At 43.2% G+C, this 25,542-nt stretch overlaps 1 protein-coding gene across 1 annotated transcript in view; it reads right to left on the bottom strand.

Annotated features, from left to right (window-relative positions):
- RASGRF2 (Ras protein specific guanine nucleotide releasing factor 2) overlaps window positions 1-24,168 on the bottom strand; it is a 48,689-nt gene extending 24,521 nt beyond the window's left edge. The window contains exons 1-2 of the mRNA XM_017739006.1: window positions 23,974-24,168; window positions 5,737-5,882 (exon numbers count right to left, since the gene is read on the bottom strand). Coding sequence (XP_017594495.1) covers window positions 5,737-5,882; window positions 23,974-24,168 — 341 coding nt within the window. The remainder of the gene's footprint in view (window positions 1-5,736; window positions 5,883-23,973) is intronic.
- Between the last annotated feature and the right edge of the window lie 1,374 nt (window positions 24,169-25,542).

Genomic DNA, 25,542 nt, shown 5'->3' with positions numbered 1-25,542 from the left:
GTTTATTCCCCCCCGCCCAGCAGCTGGAATTCAGCTGGAATTCGCCTCTCGATGTTGGTCACCCAACTCCTGCCGGGGTCCAGAGCAGAAGCAGCTGAGGTCTCAGCCCAGCCCCGCCGAGCAGGGCCCGGCCCGGCCCCGCTGGGCCGCCTGCAGCCCCCAGTCACCTGCCCGAAAGCCAGAGGCAGGAGAGCCTTCCCAGGGTTTGTTCTCCCCTAAATGTGGATCACAGAGGCGTGCCAAGCTTCTTAAGTGGCTTTAAAGAGAGTTGCCAATATTCAAAGCAGCCAGGTGATTGGTTCTGTTGGGTCTAGAGGAAGCTGTAAGCACCTCTTTGCAAAGAATCACTTCCGTGGCTGATGGAGCCCTCTTGAACTAAAAACCCAAACTATGCTAAACCATGACAGGAGCATGGGTGTGCAGGGAGGGAACACTACCCTCTCATGTAGGATGGAGATGGTGCTGAAAGCACCTCTCATCAGCCAGTGTGTCACCCATCAGCTCACAGCTCACACCAAAACCAGTTGTTCCCATGGTCCTGGCACTTCAGCCAGGAAAATCTGACCATAGGAATTTATCCGCAAACAAACTGGAGGAGAATGACACCTCACACCATTGTGCAAAACTGAGATAGAACTCAAAGCATAACCAGCCATGAATCACAGAATCACTTCATGGGTTGGGTTGAAGGGACATTAAAGATCACCCAGTGCCACCCCTGCCATGGGCAGGGACACCTCCCACTGTCCCAGGCTGCTCCCAGCCCCAGTGTCCAGCCTGGCCTTGGGCACTGCCAGGGATCCAGGGGCAGCCACAGCTGCTCTGGGCACCCTGTGCCAGGGCATGCCCACCCTCACAGGGAACAATTCCTTCCTAGTATAAATTTTAACTCCCTCTTTTAGTTTAATACCATTGCCTCTCATCCTCTTGCTATCTGTCCATGTAAAAACATCATTCTCCCTCTTTTTCATAAGCCCCCTTTAAAAGCTCACAAAAGGCAGCCATGAGGTCTGCCCAGAGTCCGTGGAAAGGCTCTCCACATCTCCTCTCAGGCTGAGAAGAGCCACCAACCACAGGGGTGTGAAAGTATTTATGAGATACAGGCAAGAGCATTTGGGGATTGTACAAGGCTTGTTAATGAAGTGCAGCAACCAAAGGCAGGGAAACAGGGCATGGAAGAGGTTTGAGGAGTAGCTTTTGGAAACACAGAGGTAAGGGGATACAAGGGGATAAAAGATCACATGTAACCAGACTGATCAATACACTTGTCTGGCCGTGATCCACACATCACCACCACTACCCATCCTGCCTTCCCATCAAACCCCACTTCTCACTCCTTTCCTTGTGCATCCATGGAGCTCTCAGTGCCACTTTCTGCAGCTGGGACCAAGAAGCCACAGGTCCCTGCAGTGCCAGCACCAAACTGGAGAGGTGGGAGGTGTGGGCCTGGCCCAGGTGTGTGACCACCAGCCACGGCCAAGCCAGGCGAGCCAAGCACTGGGGATGCACCAAGGCCAGGCTGGATCAACAGAGACCCCGACTTGGCTGCTGGAGGGCACCAGAGACACAACCCAGCTTCTGGGAACACCACGAGGTTGGGCAGCTGGCTGAGAAATGACTTTGCAGACCTGTGTGTGCCCAGCTAAAGCTGAGAGCAGCACGGGCAGCTGCAGCAGCTGTGGATGGAGGGTCCAGGAGCAGCTCCTGGGCAGCTGCACAGCTCAGTTATTTCCTGGGGGGCCCATCCTGTGTGCATGTACTGAATGTACCTCTCTGCCTCACTGCCTGCTCACCAGAAAACACAAAATCATGGTTATTAAAGCACCAGGCCTCAGCTAATAAAGCTTCACCGAGCAAGGCATTAGTACAAGGCAGCTCTGAGCTGCCACACCGAGCTTACAACCCCTTGCAAAATACTGTGTAAAATACACAGCAAGGTGTGGCTACAAATCTGAGAGAAAGCCTTTTTGCTTGTTTGTTTTTAATTTTAAATTGCCAGTTAGAGGGCAGTAGTTCCTCGTACACCTTAAACAGTGACCCAGATAAAAGAAGCATTCCCATTTTCCTCCCTGTTGCTCTCCCACATCACCTGTGCAGTGAACAGACCTGGAGGAATGAGATGGATTAAAACTAAGCTGGCAATAAATAAAGAAAGTATAATTCCTTTTCAAATCAGTTTCCCAAATAAGTTCATACTTGTGCCTGAATGAAAGAAGGGTTTTCATTCCCACACCTGGTAAATTTAAGACTTTGGATTAAGTTAAAGTAGAGAAGTCCAGTAAATTTTATTAATACTGCATCCATATGAAAGAAAAAAAAAAAGCATAAAAGTTTTTGAGCAAAAGGCAAGTAAAACCCTTGAAATACAGAAGAATTTGTAAGAGAAGGTGATAAATATACCTCAGTGTATTGAGGGTGAAACAGATTTTTTCAAAAGAGAACAAGTTCTGGAACAAAGCCAAAAACAGGACTTCCAGATGCAGTCACTGACAGAAGAATTAGGATTTGCCAGGAATAAATCCTCCTGCTCAAAAATGTAGCTCAGAAGAAGCACACCACACTCTGCCACCCTGGATATTACTGAGAAACCAAAATACTGAAAATTCAAGTAAAATGGAAGGAGAAGAAGAGTAAGTACAGATGTGGAACTGATAATGAGGTCCCATTAAAATATACTGGATTAAACATCCCAGTTCCAGCTCAAAAGCCAAATAATCCCCCAGATGAGGAGAGGGCACTATGGACAGAAACAAAGGACAATGTCACAGCAGGAAAAATCCTTTATTTATGTACTGGCATCCAAATAAATTACTTATTTACCCAGAGTGGGCCATGGGATGCACTGAGATTGGAGCATCCTTTTTTCAATACTTTGTTTACAACTTACAAAGTAAATAAACATGGAAGAAATTTTGACAGCTACAAACATGTACTTGGCCAAAAAGGAAAAAAAAAATCATGAAAAGCAGTCCAAAATCAGATTAATTAGATTTTCTATATGCCAGTCTAAGAAAACATAAAACCTCAGCTAGCTCGATTGCATTGCCTCAGCTAACACATGGATTACCACAGCTCCTCGTGAGGATAAAACCCTCTGGAAAGCAATTCAATAATTGCCTTTCTCAAATGCCAGTATATTCACACAGAACAAGATGTTCCCAGGTCTGTTTTCAGTTTAAGAGTAGTAGAAATCTTCTCAGTGTCTCCTGAAATTTGTAAATAAGACACCTGAGATAGTACAAAACAGTATGTTTAAAGTGCTAGATAAAATGTCATTCAGCAATGCATAACAAAAACCTGAGAGAAGGGTCAGAGATGTCTTAAGTTAGACTCAAATGAACAGTGACACTGAAGAAGTTGCCAAAATTTCTCCCATTTGTCAAAAATACAGATAAGCTCAAGGGAGAAGGTCTAGATCATGACGCAGGCAAAATTCAATCCCTAAAGAAAATCTCTGCTATTTTGTTTAATTAAGTTGGCAAGAAAAATCTTACACAATAGTCTAATACTACTATTTTAGCTTCTTTTTACATATCTTCAGCAAAAGACTCAGTGGTTTAGTAACAAATTAGAAACTCCAAGTTGTTCTGCTCAACACAATGTAAAACAAACAAAAGCAGCTTCCAGTGAAGTAGAAAACCATTAGAACAAGAAGGTAACCACAAAAGGGAAGAGAACTCCATGCTTACCAACTAAATTTTAGATTTTTTTTTTTGGTCATTTGTTGGAATTCTGTTCAAGAAAACACAAGAAAGCCATGTCCATATCCCTGGAAAACTTCCCCAAGAAATTTAGATACGTGTGCAGAGAAGGTGAATAGAAAATCCCCCAAATGACATAGGACTATGAGACCGTCCCTCACAAAGGTGTCCACACTTCAACATCACCAGAAGGTAGGCCCAAATAAAGGGGAAACAGTCGAATAGCAAAAGGGATGGAGATAAAAAAACCTGGTCTCAGTTACCTCAGAGACCCAGCTGTCCTCTAAAGGCCGCAGTGACAACTTCCTGGTGGAGGTAAAAGTCAACCACCTCGACCCTGAATGTCACAACCAACTTCTTTGCAAGTTCTCACTATTTTCAGCTGTGTATTGTCTATCACTGGCTTGATTTTGTGTCAGTTTCTACCCTGAAAATTCATGTGTGACACATTTACAGAATGAACTAACAGGAGAAGTGGTTTAACTTGTGTTACGAACCTCTTCTTGCTTACATGCCTTTTACACCAGACAGTGGACCAGAATCCCACAATCCTTGAGGTTGGAAAATCCCTCCCAGCCCATCGAGTCCCAGCTGTGCCCGATGCCCACCTTGTCCCCAGCCCAGAGCACCGAGTGCCACCTCCAGCCCTTCCTGGGACACCTCCAGGGATGGGCACTCCAAACCTCCATGGGCAGCCCCTGCCACGGCCCCTGCCCTGGCCCAGCCTGAGGCCGTTCACTCTCCTCCTGTCCCTGTTCCCTGCCAGCAGAGCCCGACCCCCCTGGCTGCCCCCTCCTGCCAGGGAAAGGTTGTGGCAAAACTGAACTCATGCTGCAAAGAGGGAACCCCAGGATGCTGCTGTCCCTGAATGCCATTACCACAAGGCAAAAGCCCAGCTCCTTCCTTCACTCCCTGTTGGTCGTACTCCACAGAAGAAGCTGTCCCAGGCCACTGACAAGGAGGCCGTCCCTGCTCTGCTGCCCCGCCGCAGCACAGAGCTGTGGCTGTCACACATGGGGCACAGGCTGAGCTCCGAGCCCCAGGGACCCCCAAGGCATGGAATAATGTGTTCACCCAGAGGGTACCAGGCAAAAAGTGCTTCACAACTGCCCACCCAGAAGGGGCTCTCCTGGGAGAGGACAGGGCCCGGCTCAGGACATACCAGCACCAAGAAGAGGACGCAGATCCCAAGGCTGGATGTCCAGGCAGCACAAAACCTGCAGTCCCAGGGCCTCATTTCACAAGCTTGAAATTAAAAACTACTAGCTGCTCGTGTTCAATTTTAGTTCTAAAGCAGAATCACTTGTGTTTACATGGCTCATGTCCTAAGCAATTTGGGAGCTGCCTGGCTCCTTGTGCGTTACCATGGCACTGCAGATTAGCTGAGGTGAGTGTGGATGGGAGGAGGCTGCAGAAAGTGCATTTCAGCAGCGGCTTTGCCTCCGCACACCATTCCATGAGCCTTCAGGGAGACAATTTTCATTAGATTACACCTAAACCGTGACCACTCACAACACAGACCTCCCCTCAGGCAAAGACTGCTGCGTGGCTGAAGGTCCTACCACATCTCTTTTCACAAAACTGGGGTTCAGGTGATTCAGAACTTCAGTTTCAAAGTCAAAATTTTATTTGTCACACTTTATCATCTTAATGGTTTGACCTCCTCTTTCTTACATTTACTTCTCTGTAAGAGTTTTTAAGGAAAAACTAATTTATTCATCTGTCATATCATTAATTTCCTCATTCTTATGACACACTTGTCTCTAACAGAGGATTAATCCTAGAGCTTGTTTCTAATAAAAATCATGTTCTTCCTGAAGTAATTTCAACTGCAGCATAATTGCTTAAGAAAGACAAAAGACAGGGAAATAAGCACTGAATGTTAAAGGTGTTTTTTTTCCCATAACATACTCATGAATTGCAAACAACACACAACTAATACATGTTAACATTTCTGTTTGGAAGGTGGGTTTTGATGTATTATCCATTTATCTGTAACAAAACAGATCAGAGGGTCACAAATCGAGTTCCATACCTCGCTTGGTGAATAGCTTCTACCCACTCATCTCCATCAACCTCATCCTCACAACGCAGCTCCAGTGGCTTCTGCCCCTCATGGCCAAAGAGAACAGTAAAGTAATGCTGCAAATCAGAACAAAGAAAAATAAGGTTCAGAAACTCCTAAATGAAAAAGATATATAAAATTAAAAAACAAACAAAAAACCAACCAAACAAATAATACGAAACAGAAAAAACATCCCACCCAGAAAAAAAAAAACACTAAAAGACTTTCTATACTCAGCCCAAAGTGCTGTCAGCCCAAGGAAGATGTGTTTTAAGTTTTAGTCTTGAAACATGGATTGGAGTTGAAACTACCCTGAAAATATTCCCCTGTGAATCAAGGTAATAGCTTTCATGTACTTACTGTTAAGTTATTGTTCTTAAACTTCCACAAACAAGACTACAAAATACAATTCCCTAAAGAGCTCCTACAGCCAAGTACAATAACAGAAATACAGTGGGGTGTCTGTAGATCTTCTCTCTTGCATTTTTTCACCTAAAACTGTCCTCACAAGCCAGCATGGGGCACCAAGCCTGGAACCACCACCTCCTCCTCCAGAGAATGCAGACTGAGCACTGGCTCCAGCTTATTCCCCACCTTCCCCAAAGAACAGGGACTCTTCTCATTCGTCACACTCCCAAAACATTTTTGCCCCTCTCTCAAGAAGCCTCAGCCATAACTGTATGGCAGCAACCTTTTTTTTTCACAAGAAAATGCTATTCACACAAAAACTGTCATATTCTCATTGGCATTTCTTGCATGAAGGGCATTGCCCAGGTGTGTTCCACAGAACTTTCAGGGAAGTTTTTGCTACTCTCAGAATTATTTGCTACTCTCAGTATTATCTAGTGGGGAGGGGACAGCCACCAGTTATCTACGTTAGCTCCCATTTCACAGGGACGGTTATTTACACCCATATTTTGAATAGTTTGTGTACTAACTTACAGCCAGGGAGCAAACAGAATTCTTCCACCTCAGATGAAAACAGGTCAGAAAATATTCTACCTAAACACACACCTTTAATTTCCACAGTTGCCTTAAATGCACCCTTTAGAAATCCAGACGTTTCACAGGCAGCAGGACCAGTGAGGGGCCTGGCCAAACATAAAAACATCTGGGTTTGGGTCTGAGGTCATCCAGGAGTAATTCTACCTGAACTTCTCTGGATCACTCCGGTCTCTTCATTGCCCAGAACTACCCTACCCCTCTTCACCTCCACACCTGTGCACAGGGAACAGAAATTCCCATCTGGGATCTAACAGACAAACTTGAGCACTCATACATTTGACCTCCTTTTGGGTAACATGAGTACAAAAAAGGAATTCCATAAGGAGAAATTATTCACTTGTGCACTGTATTAATTTGCTGAACATCATTACACATATACAAAACACTTCTCATGCAGAAGACCACCAGAACTGCAGGATTGCAGACAAACACAACAGAAATGAGGCCAAATCAGAAGCAGCATTCACATTTAACAGGCTTTAACTAAAGGAAGTTCAGGCTCAGATCTGTTAAGTTTCAGAAATAAAACAGCTCCAGAGCCCAAAGGAAGATTAATATATGAGTAGAAGAACAATCTTATAACCTGAGGGGCATCAACAGAGTATATCATTTAAACCTGAATGCTGTGAATAGAAAAAAACATTTACTCAGGTCCATAGGATTCTCCACAGCAGTGAAAGATAAAAACTTTTAGAACAATACAGTGCAGTTGAAAATAACCTACAGCACAGTGAAAAGTGTAGCAAGATTACACACAAATGTGCTCTGTTTATAGAGTGGAATAGTCTATTTTAAAAAGCATATTTAAAGATAAATCACACTGTTCAGCACTGCATATTATGTAACAAGTTATTTGTGTTTCATAAAGCTGTCACATATAAAATTAGAATAAAGACACAAGTGCAGACAAGCACTGGATTTAATCCCATTGTGTGGGGATTCAAGTTAAAGGGAGAGACAATATCACAGTCCTCCCTACTTTTGAAGTGCAGCAACTCAGACCTCTTTAGAGCAAGACTTCCAGTGATCTCATGTCGCAGAATTTAAACTCAGAGGTGTGCAGTTACCATGGTGACAGGCACGCTAGAAACACACAGTTAGACCCAGAAAATGCACACATTTAAACTAACTTAGGAGGCAACCACAGTAGGTCTGGACCCAATGGCAAATAAAGCTAAATTATAGAAGACATTTGTTTTGAAATCACCTACATCTGTCACCCCCTCAAACAGGCATGTTGCACTCAAGCATCAGTATCAACTCTCACTTCATTTATCCAGAAATAGTCAACTCTAAAGCAAGAAAAGTGCAAGAAAAATATCATAACATGCCTCTAAAAAGAATCTCGAAGTAATCTTTGAATTCTCTTTTCAAAATAAATGTTGCTTACTTAAAAAAACTAATTTACTAGAAGAAAATAAGATGGTATCTGTGATGCACTATTACATTCTCCAGTAAATGCTGTATGTGAGTGGGCCTGTATATATAATTACACAGAGACAATATAATTTTAACACTGCCATTCAATGCTAAACAGTTCAGCTCCTACATCACTGCAGCACAGTACAGGTAAAAACCACCCTTCTGCATACACACTATCAGCTTCCTGAAGGGAAAACAGTAAATATTTAAGCACTGTAGCACATATTTACATCAACTACCCTTATCACCTTCATCATCATGTCTGTTGGATAGCAGGAAGGCATTTGTGTTTCAAGTTCAGCCGGACAATTTTGTTGTTTATCCTTACTCTGAAAATCCCTGGACTCACAGGAGGTAATACGAACAATCTGTATTTTGACATAAAACAAATTCAGTAATTTCATTTCAAGGTGTCTTTTCAGTATTCTGGTGCACACAAGTGAAATGGCAAGGATTTATTTGAATAAAAACACCTTTGGCAGAGTTCTTCAAGGTAAAGCTTGAGAAAAAAGAGGAGGGAAGGCTTTAGGTACCTTGCCCAGGTATGAATGCATGACTGACAGCCAAGGAAAGAATTCAAGTGTATCAAGAGCACTGTTGTGTGTCACTGCTCTGACTCGTACCTGGGGCTAACCATAGTTTCTCCCTGCAGTGAAAAGAGGAATCAGAAGGAGACAAGGAGCTGCTGCAGAGACGAGACTGAAGCCGGACTCAGGTTCTGGGTGAAGAAGCCCTGCACCAGAGCTCACAGCAGCTCACAACACAACTCTGCCCTTATAAAACTGCCCAAGGGATGGCAGTGCTCAAAACAAGGCAGCAAAACCTCCACAGTTGCCAACATTTCCCCTTCAGAGGGGAAAAAAAACATTGTTCTGATCACAAAAAAAAATCAATCAAACAAACAAACAAAAACCACACACACAAAACAACCCCACAGAAACCAAAATCCAAAAACCAACCCCAAAAGACCCCATACCAAAAAAAATCAACGCAAATGATACATGCCCTGTAACAGAAACACTACTTTTAGGACCGCTGAGGTCAATTAGTGGTGATGGCTCAAACAGCCCCGTGACTGAGGGACCCAGAGGAACAAGGACTCCCACAGATGGGCTGGTACCTGTCACAGGCAGAGGAACTGCTACTCCAGGGAACATCACTTGGCAATTCCACTGCGAGCTCCTGCCTTCAGCTCCTCGTAAATTTGGTCAGCTTTGTCCAGGAGACAAAGCTCACACTGGGATAATGACGCAAGTGTCAACAGTGCTTTTGATATCCCACCCTCCCATCAGCAGGGCGAGTTAACATGTAAATTATGCTCCAAGGGACACCAGGGTGACACCAAATTGTGTTGTACTGCGGGCTTGCAAATGGTGTGTGTGGTGGCAGCGGATAACCTGCCCATGATCTGCTCTTCCCTAAGCTTTCCTTACTAACATAAAACTAATTTATAATAATATACTGTAAAATTATAATTTTAAAACTTAGTTTTGCCATGATCTTGCTAGGTGCTATCTCCTATTTTTCACCAATTTATTGCAGTTTTGGTTTAACTATTCAAGCCAGGACAATGACAGTAAGTTAAAAAGAAAATTCCAGGGGTCAATATTGATCAGAATGGAAACCAGAGATGAAAAACAGTGAAAAATTTGTCTCTGTACCAAGACTGCTACCAAAACACTAAGAGCCTTAACAAAAGCCTGTGTTCAATGTGAGGCAGGAGGAAGCTAAATCATTTGTTGTGTATTTAAGGCTTATATTCACTACCTGATGTTAGCAAGAGCATGTAGCAAACCTTTGATGCTGAAAAAGGTAGCAGAGGTGATTAATTAAAATCTAACATGACAAGCTAAAAATATTTCTTGTTCTTGACTTCTAAAGACATTTTCGTTTCAGAATCTGGGAGCCTGTGTGCAACCTGAAATGCAAGTAAATGACTGAGCAAAAGAGAACAATCACTGCAGCAAATGAAAACTCAGTAATCCCAGAAGGAAAAGCAGCAAACTGCAGTCTAAATCAAAGCAGCTTATGCTATTCAAGGACACATTAATTCATGAAGTTTTCAGATGTGTTTTACTGATAGTATTTTGCACAGCTTCTCCAAAACAAAATGTGTATTCTGTATTTCTTAGATCCTAGGGAAAGGGAAGGAAAAGAAGGGAAAATGTTGGGAGGAAGGCAGCATCTCTAGAAGGGAACAAGTGGACAAGGATGAAGGTATTGAGGTGAGGGAAATGTCTGGGGGAGAAGGCAGCAATCCCTCACAGAGACTAATCACAACAATGTGATGTGTCAGGATAGGGGGGAATGGTTTCAACGAGAGGAGGTTTAGATGGGATCTTGGGGCGGCCCTGGGATCCCCCCTGGCAGTGTCCAAGGCCAGGCTGGACATTGGGGCTGGGAGCAGCCTGGGACAGTGGAAGGTGTCCCTGCCCATGGGCTGGCACTGGATGGGATTCAAGGTCCTTCCCACCCAAACGGTTCTGTTATTCCATAGTTCTGTCACCAGCATGCTGGTGGGAAGGGAGTGCTCCCCTTCTGCCAGGGAAGATTCCCCCATCTTGGGACTTGCTGTGCCACCACTACTGGCAGGAAATCCGCAGCCCACTGTTGTTAAATTAGCATGAGAATGGAATAATGACAGGACTGAGAATTCATTTTAAAGTTTCCAGGGAGATCGACTGAGCCAACGCATTTCATGCTTGTATCACACCAATTAGTAGAAGCTATAATGAGAACAGGATTAGTGGACATCAGAATTAATACGATGTACTCAGGAAAAGTCAGATGGTTTTTGTACAAGGATGGCATCTCCCGTAAACCCAGGGGAGCTCTCAGAAGGGTCAACGAGTGTTTGGATTGCAACAAAAAGGTTTTCAAAATGATTCTGAGAGATATTTAGGAAAATGCTTAAGCATCTAGGACTTAAAAGAAAAACGTCACTCCACAGATGAAAAAAAAATAAAAAGGAAACAAAAAATCTGATCAAAAGCTAGGAAAGAGAGCTGTAATATTGGACCATCTGTCAGTTCTTACAATGGAAAAAAGTCATCAAAGGACTTCCTCAGGGAACTCTGTTGAGGACTGCGACAGACATTACAACGGATGGCAAAGTTTGTAAATTATTTAGGATAGTAATGATGAGAATCTATTATTAAGAACTTCAACAGGCCTGAGTTACGGGACAGCAAGATGGCAGACGTAATTAACTGTGCACAAATGCAAAGTGACACATGAGGAAAAACATTCCAAGCTTCACATGTGGAAAGATGGGCTTTGTGCTTGGTACCACCACTCAGGGACAAGATCCTAGGAAAAGTTCCATGAAAAAACCATCCCAATGCTCAGCAATGCCAGAAGAAGCAAATCAGAGCACTGGAATGACTGGGAAAGAAACAGAACAAAGTGAACAAGGCTGTTACACTATGAAACATCCTGAATACTGTGGGTACTTTTGGACTTCTCACACAGAAAGGGCAACATAAATTGGGAAAGGTTCAGAAAAAGGTAGAATTGGTGTGGAAAGGCTTGAGTATGTCCCAACTGGATAAGCAAAAACTCAGTCTGGGACTCTTCAGCACAAAGAAAGGACAAGGGGTGATGGTTTTAAACCGAAGGAGCCAATTCAGACTGGATATCAGGAAGGAGTATTTTACATGAGGATGGTGAGGCACAGGCTGCCCAGGAGGAGGTGCATGCCTCATCCCTGGAGACATTCAAGGTCAGGCTGGACAGGGCTCTGACCCACCTGATCAAGGTGAAGATGCCACAGATCTTTGCAGGGAGGGTTCGACCAGGAAGCCTTTAAAAGGTCCCTTTCAACCAAACTGTTCTGTAATTCTACGGAAGGAACAACTCTGGGGATTCAACAGGAGTCTGCAGAACTGGGAGGTGTATGAAGTGGATGAATAGGGCTACACAGGTCTATTTCTTTTCCAATTAAAAAGTAAAAAAATCTATTAAACGAAGGTCAGAGAAAACAGCTTCAAAACTAACAGAAGAAAACGGCTCTTCACAGAACTGGTGATAGTCTGGGGTTGCTCTGTGACAAAGGAAGTGGTAAATGCAGTGGCAGGGATGTGCAGGGAGAGCAGAGAGCTCACTGTACAGAATTTCTGGGCTAGCAAACACACAGAATTCACGTATTTTGAATGCAAACAGTCCTGAAGCTGAAAATGACTGGAAAGTCCTTTTAGAGGAGAGGGAAGGGGAAAGTAAAATAAGTATTAAATAGATGCCTTCCCCAGCATGTCCTCATGGCCACCATGTGGGACAGGTAATTAGAGCAGTTGGATCTTTGGTCCACCCAAATTAAGCCTTTCTCATAGTCGTACAGGAGCTAATTAAAACTTCCCTTGTCGGCATGTGAGTCCTCTAAAGCCTTCAGATTGCTTTGCACCTGATTATAAACAAGAGGCACTGGTACCTTCATGAAGTGCTGGCTCTTACAAATTTTCTGGGGTTTTTCTTGCAGATTTTGGGTTTGATTTTGATTCTCTAAAAAAATAAAGAAGTACTTTGCAAACCTGGTAGAGAGACACTGAAGTATTCCAGGTTCTGTGTTTCCTTCTGGTGACACCTAGGGATTAAGGGGTTTTTTTATCATTTTAGTGTTACTTCATCATCCCTGATAGGTAGAAATCTGATATTGAACACAACTACAGAGAAAAAAATTCTAGGGGTAAATGAGAATAGGGCTTTTATCTGCCAAGAGCATGTTAGAAGATACTGATTTGGATCTCCCACACTGAGGACATTCAGAGATGGGCTGTAGTATCTGCTCCGGGTTTAGCTTCACACTGGACAAATACAAACTACCTTGTACTGGGTGGGGGGTGAGATGGCTTGATGTCTCCTTTGTTCAACCAATATTGAATTAATCGAGTGCCAACCTGCTCCATAAAATGTATTCTGACATCTGACAGTGAACTGCCTTCCTGAGCCACCCTGCAAATATTGCCTGGCCAAGAACAACTGAGATAATTGTATTTAATTATGCAATCAACAGTTTTCAGATTAGGGAGATTACACATAAATGCACCCTGTGTTATAAACTCTTACTCTGTCAATTGAAAAATACCGTACCCAACTTGCATGCAAAACAGAAGTCAAGGAACACACAAAGGTCACTGAGGACCTCTATTCTCCTGCAACTCTGTTGACTTGCATCGAAATTACACCAAATTACAATGGTTATAGCATTTGTTTTCATGGATGAGAGAATGAGGCTAATATGGCCCCATCTGCTCTATTTTCAATGCAGACCATTTGTACTTCGGCAGCAGTTTATCAACAGGGAAAAATTCTGCCACATAAAAGGAAATTTTGACAAGTCAAACCTACAGGAATGGATACAACAAGTTAAGTGCAGCTAAATTATTCACTAATAATAAACTAAACATGGGTACCTTCATCTAAAAGTGCATTTGACACAGTCCAGTGGGAATTTCCTGCCAGAAACCACAAGCCCCTTGCTTCCTAGGGACCTGAGAGCTGCCTTGCAATGATAGCACAGTCACTAGTAAACATTCACAGCACTGCCAGCACTGCTGTGTGCCTCCCCGCACACCCTCAGCCTCTCCTCCCACGTGAACCAGGGCTCCTGGGACTAGCACTGATACATCTCTGCATCTCATTTCCCCAGGTGACTGATGCAGTAGCTGTGCCCTCAGGATACTTCTACAGACTGAATTCCTGAAAAGTGAAGAGTAATTCCTACAAACCACAGCCAAATCCAACCTGCCCAAGCCCAGAGACAGCCAGAACTGCTCCAAGGACCTGATGGTGTACACAGCTACCCCTGTGCTCACCAGACACGCCCTCAGCCCCATTCCCAGGATTCTGATCTTCCCAAGCACTGGAAAAAGGACATAGCACTCAGAGCTGCAGTGCACACTTAACAGTAAAACACCTGAATTTTAGCTACCACTTGTTGCCGCTGATCCCTCCCAGTCTTCAGTATTCCTTATGCTGGCAAAAGAAAAATTACTTCCTTGGAAAGTGCTGGTTTTAGTGGCAATTTGAGACATTTTCAGGACACAGCCATTCATGTGGAGAGCTCAACAAGTGGGCAGGTACCTGTGGGGACCATGGCAGTGAAATGTTTGCAGCGCAAATGATGGGGAAGGAGCACAGAAATCCCATTTTTCCCTACTGATGACCTAACCCAGCAGGCAGGCTGGGGGCACAGCCCTTCAGTCCTTGTCCCTGTCCCCATTTCAGAAGCCTCCATTTGGGCCACACTGGACAGAATGAACAGTCAAGGCAGTCCAACGTTTGGTCCCTCCTCGAGCATGGCACAGCTGAAGTGAGCCAAGACCACAGCCCTACCACGTAACTAAGCACGATACAACTAAATTAGTAGAAGTACAACAATTAGTAGAAGTACAGCTGTATCAGTAGGAGCACAGCTGTATCAGTAGAAAAATGTGATGTTCAAACTGACACAGAAAGGACAGATGGGGGAAACAGACAGAAAGAGACCAAAGGGAGTAGTGGAATCAGCAGCAGCATTAAAACATTTTTCAGGACTGAAAACTTTCTGTGTTTTGCTCTTTTTTTTTACCCTGTCTCATTTGTTCACAGTTGTCACAACCTTAGCCTTTCTCCATGTACTGACAGCCTTCCCCTCCTTGTCCAAACAGCAGCCAGAGCTCTCCAGCCTTCTCGTCTGAAACCTAACAGTGCTTCACAGCTCCTCCACACCAATTCTGACATAAACCTCAGCATTTGGTTTGCCCTGCAGAAGACATCCCTGTATTTTAATTAAAAGATCAGACTTTAAAGGCCAGAAGGACCATTTATAACCTTCTATTCTGATTACTTATGTAATGTGGACCAGAAAAATCTCTCTAGAGAGCTCCTGCATCAAACATACAGGATCAAGATGAGACACAGACCCTCCTTCATCAATCCTAACCTAGAAAGTAATGAAAAACCCTCCTGAGCCCAAGTTAAATTCTTCTAGGTAATAAATTACCCTCGCTGCTGAAAACATGCAGCTTCATTTTAAAGAATGAGCAGGCAGGTAAATAAAGAAATTATATGAAGAGCCTGGTTTTTGGCGATTGCATCCCAACACTGTGCACTGCGGGAGTGAAGCCTGGGATCCTCAGCAAACACCATCTCATATGTACCAAAAATAAAAAGGGAAAAAGATAAATCTACCTCAAAGCATTGACACAAACAATTTCTATAGAGCAAGTAATTTTGAAGTATTAATTTACAGGAAGCTGATTAATTGACTGCCTTCTAATTATATTCTGAAAATATGCAAACACAGGATTTGACATTTTCAAAGCACTTTACAGACAGTAACTAATCTTCGAATTCCTCTACAAGGTAAGAATTATGGTGCCCATTTTAGACACAAGGATATGTGCAAAGATGCCCAAATATAGATCTGCTGTAAAAGAGTTCAACTCAAGATTGCTATAAACAGACCTTCTCTCCCTGAAGTGAGCCAATACACGATAGGGAGGCAAGAATAAGAAGTCAGCACATCTTAGACCTTGTTACATCCCTGTTATATATAATAATTTCTATCTATAAACATTTTCGGAAAAAATCCAAACACTTGAAATTTCAACCAACTGCAGTTTTCTGTGAGATGAGGGACAAGACTGGTACAGTCACACACCAGCACCAGAGACTGGCAGGGCTCTGATGGAAAGTCAAAGACCACTGCAAAGAGCCAAATACAACATTTTTATGAAACCTGAATGATTTTATGGCATGGAAAAACATCCTTTTCTTGGCACCATCCTCTCTGACAGCCACAATCTGTGGTTAAGTAGCCCAGAGGGGTGGGAGCCTCATTACAACCTTGTAAAAAAATTGGCAGGAAAAGTGACAGACTCTGGTTTATAACAAGAGAAGGTTATTGCAACACCAGAAGCCTTGACCTCCACCTTCCATTTACTCACAGTCCACCAAAGGAGCACTGGCTGCTCTGCCCACCTGCTCCACGCTCAGGAGGGCAGGGAATGACATTCCAGGAACACGGAGCTGAACACAGAGCTGCTCTACCCGTAACTCACAGAGAAACAGGTTCTTCATTAAAATCACATTTCCCAACCCCGCCCTTAAGGACGGTGAGTAGAAAAGTTCCCATTAAGGGAACCTGTAACTGCCTCTCTCAGCACATTTGGACATTCCAGAGCCCCAGGCCATGGTCAGGACTGCTGTACCAAACCCCCGGTAGATGGGGTTCACTCAGATGCACAGGGGGATAAAGCATTGACCTCACCTCAGGACATCAAACACCCAGTGACTGAGTCCTGTCCTGTCTCACCCACCAAGAAATTTGGATGAAATTTCCATTACATCCCTGCACATATTCTTGAATCTACTGTCCTTTGAATTCTCCAAGTTTGCAATTAAAAAAAAAACAAACAACAAAAACTAACAGACACACACAAAAAAAACCAAAACAAACAAACAGAAAAACCAACCAAAAAACAAAACCAAAAACCAAAAACAAAAAACCCCAAACGAACAGAAACCAATGCACCTCACCTTAGCCAAGCAACAATTACAATGATTCCATCATATGACAAGCCTTCCCCAAGCCCCAGGACTTCTGACTGTCCACTTTCAAACCCTGGGTTTCTACAAGGATTCTGTGAAATTTCCTTAACTGGTGGACATGCTGTAACAGTGACTGAAAATACTCCAATAACTCTACCTTGCAAATATAAAAAAAATTCTCACACTGACAAGGGTCACAGCCACCAACGTTTTATACAAAGGGTAAGAACTGAATTGCACTACACTAATTGTGAGCTGAAAATTAAATTTTCAAAATTTGGCTGGAGATTGCTGAAATGAGTTCAGGCTTTATATCAAATAAAATTATCTTCAGGCTGTAAAACCAATAGCATTAGAGACAGAATCCACATTTTGTAATATTTACTATCAAAGACCCACTTAAGCATACATTTAGGTTTCAACAATTTACCCAACTGGAACTACAGCACATGTTTTCTTTTCACATTTTTACTAATATATCCCAAATCATGTTAACTGTGCTACACTCAACAGATTAGTTACTCAATAGATAATTCCTCCAAATCCAAGAGATTTTGGAGTTTATTCAGTTTGAAGTTTTTTCAGTGTGAAGTACTTTAAACACAGAGACAACATACCTAATATTCACCCAAATTAGTGTCATGATATAGCAAAGGACATGTTGAAGTTTCCTTTTTAAGCAATTCAACAATTACTCATATACTCTGATAACAGGATAGAAACATTGCACATCTTTTAGAAAACGCCTGGATTTCTGTTCCCCTATGAAATGGTTGTGAATGCTCTGGTTTTAACCACACTTGTCATCCCAACACTCTTAATCAAACAGCAAAGTTTGTACAAGAAGTAATTTACTCCGGGTAGAAAATATAATCCTTTTCTTAGTCATTGCACACATTTTGCTGGAACACTGTTCACACACAGTGGCAGAACCTCCCACCCATCCAAATACCTTCACTGAACCCCCGAGTGTTGAGGCAAAGGGGCTTAAACCAAATAGACCAGACAGAGTTACAGAATCACAGTCACAGAATCATGGAACTGTTTAGGTCGGAAAAGCCCTCAGAGTCCAACCCTTGCCCAGCACGGCCAAGGCCACCACTGCCCCATGTCCCCAAGTGCCACATCCACACAGCTCTGAAACCTCTCCAGGGATGGGAACTCCACCCCTGCCCTGGGCAGCTGTGCCAGGGCTGGACAGCCCTTTCTGTGAAGGAATTTCCCCAATATCCACCCTGAGCCTGCCCTGGCCCAGCCTGAGGCCGTTCCCTCTCCTCCTGTCCCTGTTCCCTGCAAGCAGAGCCCGACCCCCCCGGCTGCCCCCTCCTGTCAGGGACTTGTGCAGAGCCACAAGGTCCCCCCTGAGCCTCCTTTGCTCCAGGCTGAGCCCCTTTCCCAGCTCCCTCAGCCGCTCCTGGGGCTCCAGCCCCTTCCCAGCTCCATTGCTGAGCTACATTCAAACACCCAGTAACTGAGGAGACACTTCCATCAGCTCTTTCCCCCCAGAGCTATGGCAATTCTGGGTGTTGAGGTGCTCTTTTTTTGCACACAATTTACAGAAGGATTTATGATAGAAAAGTTGAGGAACCTCTCTATTGATGTTAGGCATGAGCTTCCTTTCCATCAGACAAGCATATTCTGGCACTGTTAATTAATCCTGATCTCTGGAAGCACCTTTCTGATAACAGAGGTTTCCAGATGTTCCACAGCTCCTGTGTGACAGTATTTGAGCTCCCAGCACTCATCATTCCCAGTTCTTCTGAGGTCATGCTGTGCTCTGTCACTGAGGACCAGGTGAGTGCAGCATTGTTTGACTCTCTCAACAGTGCAGCTCACTGGCACATTTTGTATTACATGCATTTAAATAATGCTGTTTGATTGGTATTATTTAATGCCATTTGCTTTCACAGATTTTCTGAATCGCTTTCTGCAATGTGTCAGCCACATCCAGTGCAAATCCACTACCAAGCTGAAGAGAGCAAAGCAGAGCTCTTTGTCCAAGGGGCCTGGGTGTCCCCAGGCTTGGTGATCATGCTCCTCACGGGCCACTCTCCTGTCAGGCTGTCCTGGGCAGAGCAGAGCCTGACCCTGCTGTGCACACACAGCGGACAAGAGACTCTCAAAGCATGCCCACACTGGTCAGAGGTCACCTCCCCGCAAGGAACAGGTGACAGTGACAACCAAGAGCAATCCTAAGCGGGCAGCACCACTCTGGAGAGGACAGAGTTACAGGAGGGTTGAGGAAGTGGGGGCAGAGAAGCACAGGCATCACTTTCACTCTCTCAGAAGAGAGTAAATTGTATGCAGAACAATGGGATTTTCTGTTCATTTTCCACAAAGAGAATATTTTATGTTCCTCCTTCTTATGCAACCGCAAATTTTGCTTTCTATGTCAATACACATTCCCAGCAGCAAGAGCCTTCTCAAGCTAACCTGAATAAATACAGAGATTTTGGGCTCCCGAGGGACATCATCTTTGAGCAGGAAAGCCTTCCCATTGTTGCTCTTCCACAATAAATCCTGTGAAGCCCTGGCTTGAGAAGTGCACAACAGCATCCTCATCTCTCCTTTGTGGCAGGAAAAAGGCCAAATTTACTATTTCTTGCCAGTTTGACAGTTGAGTTTGATAGTTGCAGTTCATTAAGTCTTGAACTTGCCAATCAATCAAGGAAACTTTTAAGTCAAGCTCTGCTTTGCACAGTGTTTGTTTCACAGTGCTTTTTGTAACAAATTGCTGAAAAATCTAGAACAGCAAATGAAGCAGAGTGGCAAAAGCAGGTTCAGTTCAGATACAAACACAATTATTTTGGGGGATGTTACTGCACTTTCTTTTAGTGCTGCCAATACCAAGTTTCAGGAGTTGTGATTTCTGCCCTTCTACTGGAGTTTTGATAAACTATATTAAAGATTCACATATTTTAATGTCATGTAATAGCAAAGCATGAATGATCAAAGAAGTATTCACACGGCAAACCTCGAAATTCAATTTGCTTCACATTTCTTTTTTCCATTTGCACATAAAAGTCTTGGTTTTAACTGAAATCCCTCTTCCTGTCAAGCAAAGTACATTGCCTCTTTTTTCTTTTAATTTTAACCAAAACTGATCTTTTTTCCCCCCTTAAATACAGAAAAACACCCCATCTTTAAGCCATCAGTTTCCATCAAAATGTCTAAGAAGCACTTTATCACTCAGAACTGCATCTAAATACAAACAGTTTCTGTTGTTTTTTGTTCTTAACTCACTGGAATGTACTGTGGGAAGACTATGTCAGAAATTCAATTTCTCTTCTCAAAATCCTCTCATTTTTCAGAGCTTTGTAGCCCACATGAATATTACCCTCTTCAAAGGCAGAGAAACACACAGCAGTGTGTAAGGATGGAAAAGCCATCCAGTTTTGCTGCTGATAACAAAAAAAGGAAACCATAAAGAATATCATTTTCTGCATTAGCAGGCATACAGGGCATAATGTAAAAAATGCAGTAGGAATTCAGCTACAGCTTTCAGGTCAGTTAAAAGCCTCGATCACTTTCTTGCTGAAAACGTATTTTTTTCTGCAGCAAGAGATAAAATATTCCATAAGTCATCTTTTCTTGAGGAATATTTATAACAAGAGGCAAATACTACTGAAATCTTCTGCTTTGATTTACACCAGTGTTGGGCAAGGGAGGGGTGGGGAGTGGTAACAGGTTAAAAACCCTACACCTTTCTTTCCTAAAGGAAATTTAAATACTTCTTCATATCAAGAATTGCTTAGAAACATAAAATCAAAGCAAAAAAAAAAAAAAAAAGCACTTTGTGTTATTGAACCAATTGTGATGGATCAACCTGTCCAACAAGGACCCGTATATGCCTCGGAGTGACTCTGATGCAGCTCCTGCCCTCACCAGGTGTCCTCACCCCAGGTAAGGCTCTGTGACAGGCAGGAGCACCAAGCAGCCAAGACATGCAAGAGGAGGTGAGAAGCAGCACATCTGAGTTCTCTGAGCCCCCACAGCACGCAGACCAGTGACTCATAATGCAGTCCAGTTCAAAGCCAGACTCAAGGCAGTAGATATTTTGATTTACTAAGTGACACCTAGTACTCAACCACACATGGAAAAAAAATGTCGTGGATTCAATGACTTTTTTTTTCAGGTCTTTTTAAAGTACTTTTTCCAGGCAGAATAATTCTAACAAAAAAGTGAAGAGCAGCAAGGAAGGATACACTCCCTAGATTCCCCCCCTTCTTGCCTTCATTCTTAGACTTCTGACACCTCCTCTCTAACTTTTGTAATGTAAAACATTAATAAACCTCTTTGTTCTATCAGTTGCATAAAATGGGATACTACTACTACTGCAGGAGTTGTAGTAATTATGGAGATTGCCATCCTACTGCCTGACATGGTGTCAGAAAGATAACCTTGTTCAGGTTTCTTGGAGAGGAAAAAGAAACTCACAAAGCAATCTCTGTCAAGCCCTTAAAATTATCTTTTCCAAAGACAAAACAATGCAAAAGTGCTTTTGATAACTAAAGAAAGAAGTTTCAAAGTTGACATTTTGAACACAACTAGGGAAACACACTGTCTTGTAACATCCCAGTTTTGTATTCCCATGTAGAAAAGAAAGGTGTAGAAAGCACAAGAATTTACCTGCCTGCTGTAAAAACACAACTGATGCAGCCAGATACAATAAGGGAGAAAAATGAGAAGAGGGAGAATACTGTTCAACTAAGTTCTAGCTGCAAAGTGACATTCCCATCACTATCATCACATGCAGACAAATTCCCATCATGAAGTTTGTGGGGAGGTTCTGTGGGATCCAGCCACAAAGAACAGACCCAAAGTAAAGGTGCTGCTCTGATTTTGGGGATTAAACCTTTAGTTATGCATCAGTTTGTGGCTGCTGTGGAGGAGGCAGGGGGATGCACAGAGAACCACAGAACCAACAGGGCTGGAAGAGACCTACAAAACGATCAAGTGCAATCTTCAACCCAAACTCTGGGTGCAGACACAGTGGCCCCAAGTCTTGTGTGACCCTGGGAACGAGGTGCTCTAAGCAAACAGCTCCAGTGTAACTGCGACGTGTGAGGGCTTCTTTCTGATCCTCCACCTCAAAGGAACTCCAAATGCAATCAAAAAGCATGAAAAACACTTTAAACTCAGTTGACAAGACCCATGGGATCGTTTTCTTTTTCTCCTCCCACACCTTTTCTTTACAACAGAACATTGTTGGCTCTATGAACACAAGCTTACAGTTTTCTCTCAAGAACTCTGAGTGAAACCACATAGATAACAGTGTCATAAAATAATTTGTGTACAAACAGAATACAGCACATGGGCGTGACAGGTAGCCACAAGCTACCTGGTTACAAGTCTTGCTATCCTGGCTCAGATTAGCCACCTGTCATCCTCTCTGTGGCCACAGCCACTTGATAGTCTTCAAATGATCCGGAGAATGGGGGAAGAGCAGAGTGTTCCCAAAAACGGGCCACAAAATCATGAAAACACAACTTCTAGTGGCTGCTTTCTGTGGCTACTCTTTGATTGAGATGCTGGAGTTTTTCTCTTTCTAATAATTTTTAAATGAAGGCATGTGCTATCACAAAACACAGTAGGCAAATGCTTTACTTGCACTACCAGTGCTGCAAGGAGATTATTCTTTTCTTAAGAGATGCGAACCTAATTTTTCCTTGCAGTACAACTAAGCAAGTTTACTTCTCAGTCATTTAAAAAATAATGGTTTTCTAGTACAACAGCAGCTTGAAAAGTTGAACAAACCTTAACACTAAGAGACATGTCACAGCTCTCTACATTTTTTAAAGTTTGCCTTTTAGATATTTCAAGTTACCAGGGAAACCCATCTCTTGTAAATATTTGTATCAGGTAATTCCTTAAATTTCCACAAGTGCTTATCTATGCCATTGCTCCAGCTAAATAACTACCATTTAAATGTGAAACACTGAAGAGCAACTTACACACAATTCTTCTGAAGTACACAGCAGTGCAGTGATAACATCATTCAGCTAAAGGAGTTATAAAGCAGAGTCCTAATAAAACCAGCTGCAGGCGATTCTGCAGCATAACAAAGTGACAGATGTCCCAGTATAATTTGGGGCTTCTGTACAGGAAAAACACCATGCTAAGAAGGTCAGTAATCCAAATACAGCTATTTAAACTGCTGGATGGAGAGTTGGGATGAAGATTTTCAATGTGCCTCTGTAAACCACTCATCTGACAGCACTAGAATAATTAAGGATAGTGGGTGTGGAACTCCCAGCAGTGTGTCCTCTTATTTAGCTGGCTGAATTAGGACCACCATGCTGAAAATTTATAATCACTGAAATAAATGGCAAAGCTTCACCCAAATGCAGAGGACTCTGGGGCCTTCATGTCTGACACTCATTTCATTGAGGTTAAAATGGTGCAATTCCAATCTGCATCAACCACTATCCTCAACACTCTTCCCTCCTGCACTATCTCCCAAACAAGTTTTTAGACATTAAAAATACACCACATGCTGAAGGTCCTGACACACAAAATAGTGGTTCTTTCTGCTCAGCCCCTCCTGTGTTCCACCCACACTGTTCACTGCCCACACCTCACAGAGTTTACAATCTCCTGCGTGCAGGTGTGAGGAGCAGCAGTCCACATTATCTGCTCACTTGCAAAAACTCAAAATAGACAACCAAAACTTACCAGCCATTATTTATTCAGTGCAAAGAAGAGAAAACACATTATTACAATGTACTAAAGTTTTTATCTATCACCTCTGGAAAAAAAAAAAAAGAAACCACAAAGCATAAACCAGATGCAAACACAGATCAACAAACATGTTACCATTATGATGCAGGTACCTTAAAGAATAGAAATGTTGTATCTCCTCTCTGCTATCCTAATTCTTTTCCATCCTTGAATATTAAAGGAAATAAATACTAAATGCTATATATTAGGCAGACTCATAAAAAATATCAAAGGGTCGGAAAAAAAATTAGTATCTATTTTTTAAGATTTTTGTAGACACAAAAAGTATTAGGAATTTATTTTTAATATAATGTGGGAACTTCCCACAATTCAAGAACACAAAAACTGTTTATGGGCCACAGGCACAGTGTGTAATGCTGATGGGGCAAAACCTTCTCTCTCCATCCTCACACCAAAGGCAGGGTGGAAAAGAGCTCATTTCGGGTGAGCAGAGCATAAAATTCTTACAGCAAGTAATTGAAACAACAACAAAAACAATCTGGTCCTGAGAAGGCTACTAAACTATCTTACACTTTCAACCACCATGGCTCCACACTGCCCAGGTTTCTCGTTACTCCCCTCAGAAAAGGGCTTTGCTGCCCCTGTGCTGAGATGCATGAGTGAGACCTGAGGGCTGGGCTCGCGCTGCTGCCGCGATGTGATGCCATTGTCAGAGCAGGACTGGGCACACAGCACCGAGGGCAGGAACTCTTCGTGGCACAGCATCACCCCCACACCACAGCTCAACGTGGGGTTCAGTGCTGCCGTGACACAGGAAAGAGTTTTCCAGTGAATTACATGCATTGGAGACATTGCACGTGATGGAAATACACCAGTTTTATAAGCAATTATTTTCCCGCAACATGCCTTAAACATACACAATAATTTGAGCCCTTTTCTGAGGGGAGTAACGAGAAACCTGGGCAGTGTGGAGCCATGGTGGTTGAAAGTGTTAAGACAGCACCAAAAAATCACTATTTACTGCAAGTTCATGCAAAGACGTGAAGTTTATCTCAGGGTGTGAGGGCTGCCAGCTGCTAAAGCCCATGGCAGAATGTGAGGAAAGCATCTCAGATCCCCATGAGGACAGATCTACCCAGCCATCAGCTGCTGACTCCAGGAGACAGTGGAGATCAAACTACCGGTCTGTGGCAGTGAAGCTTGCTTTGACATAATCCACAATCAATTCTTGCTACTGCTGCAAGAACCAGGCTAGAATCATCTCACATGAATTACATAACAATTATGAACAGCCTGCATCTAAGTCTGACTTACAGCTCAGGGCTGACAGTCGAAGTGCTTGTGCCATCCCTGCAGAAGTTGTCTCGTGCTCTCTGTCCCTAAACATTCTTTCAGAGGTGCTCTGCGCACCACCACAACAAACCACAGCCCTCACCCAACCAGGGGTGCTTTGCCTGGAGCTGTGCAAACACAACTGAGCTGCTCTGTTGGTATTTTTGGCCTCACTCATCTCTCAGGGCAGGACATCAAGAGGCAAACATTGTCTGCTAACAAAAAGCTGCAACGCATGGCATCACTACAGGAACACTGCAATCCCTTTCATTTATTCAACCAAAAAATGCCCTAAATGAAAGATCTCCAGCCATATGCCAGCCTCAGTGTTCAGAGGCTCTCAAACAAATTATAGGCTCATACCTCAATGTGCTGGATATCAGCACTGCCCCAAGGAAACAGCAAGGGCTCACACTGAGCTAAGAGAAGGCAGCAGAGTTCCTCCGTACAAAGACAAGGGTACAGCACTGGAATACAGCAAATCAGAAGGGGTGCCTCAGAGATTTATTGCTTATGGTATGTTGATGATGCTGAGCAAGGTGACAGCGCCGTAATTGTCAGTGATCTCATGTTCAGAACAACTCAAACAAGGCACCAGACATCAGTTTCCAGATCTGAGTGTGCGTGTCTGATTGGGAGACCAATTGTAATGCTGGTTTTCAACACCTTTTTTCTTCTTTTTTAATAGATTAGATGACAGTATATACTTCAAACAAAGGTATTATTCCGGCTGGTTGTCAACTGATTCTGGAACACCAGAAATTCTGGCCTGCTAGTGATGTGGCTAACCCTACAGGAGATGTGCAA

Source organism: Corvus brachyrhynchos, unplaced genomic scaffold, assembly GCF_000691975.1.
Source record: "Corvus brachyrhynchos isolate BGI_N302 unplaced genomic scaffold, ASM69197v1 scaffold1097, whole genome shotgun sequence".
In the NCBI taxonomy this organism is placed as follows: domain Eukaryota; kingdom Metazoa; phylum Chordata; class Aves; order Passeriformes; family Corvidae; genus Corvus; species Corvus brachyrhynchos.
Note: the sequence above shows the minus strand (reverse complement) of the source record. Positions and strands in the feature narration are given on the sequence as shown.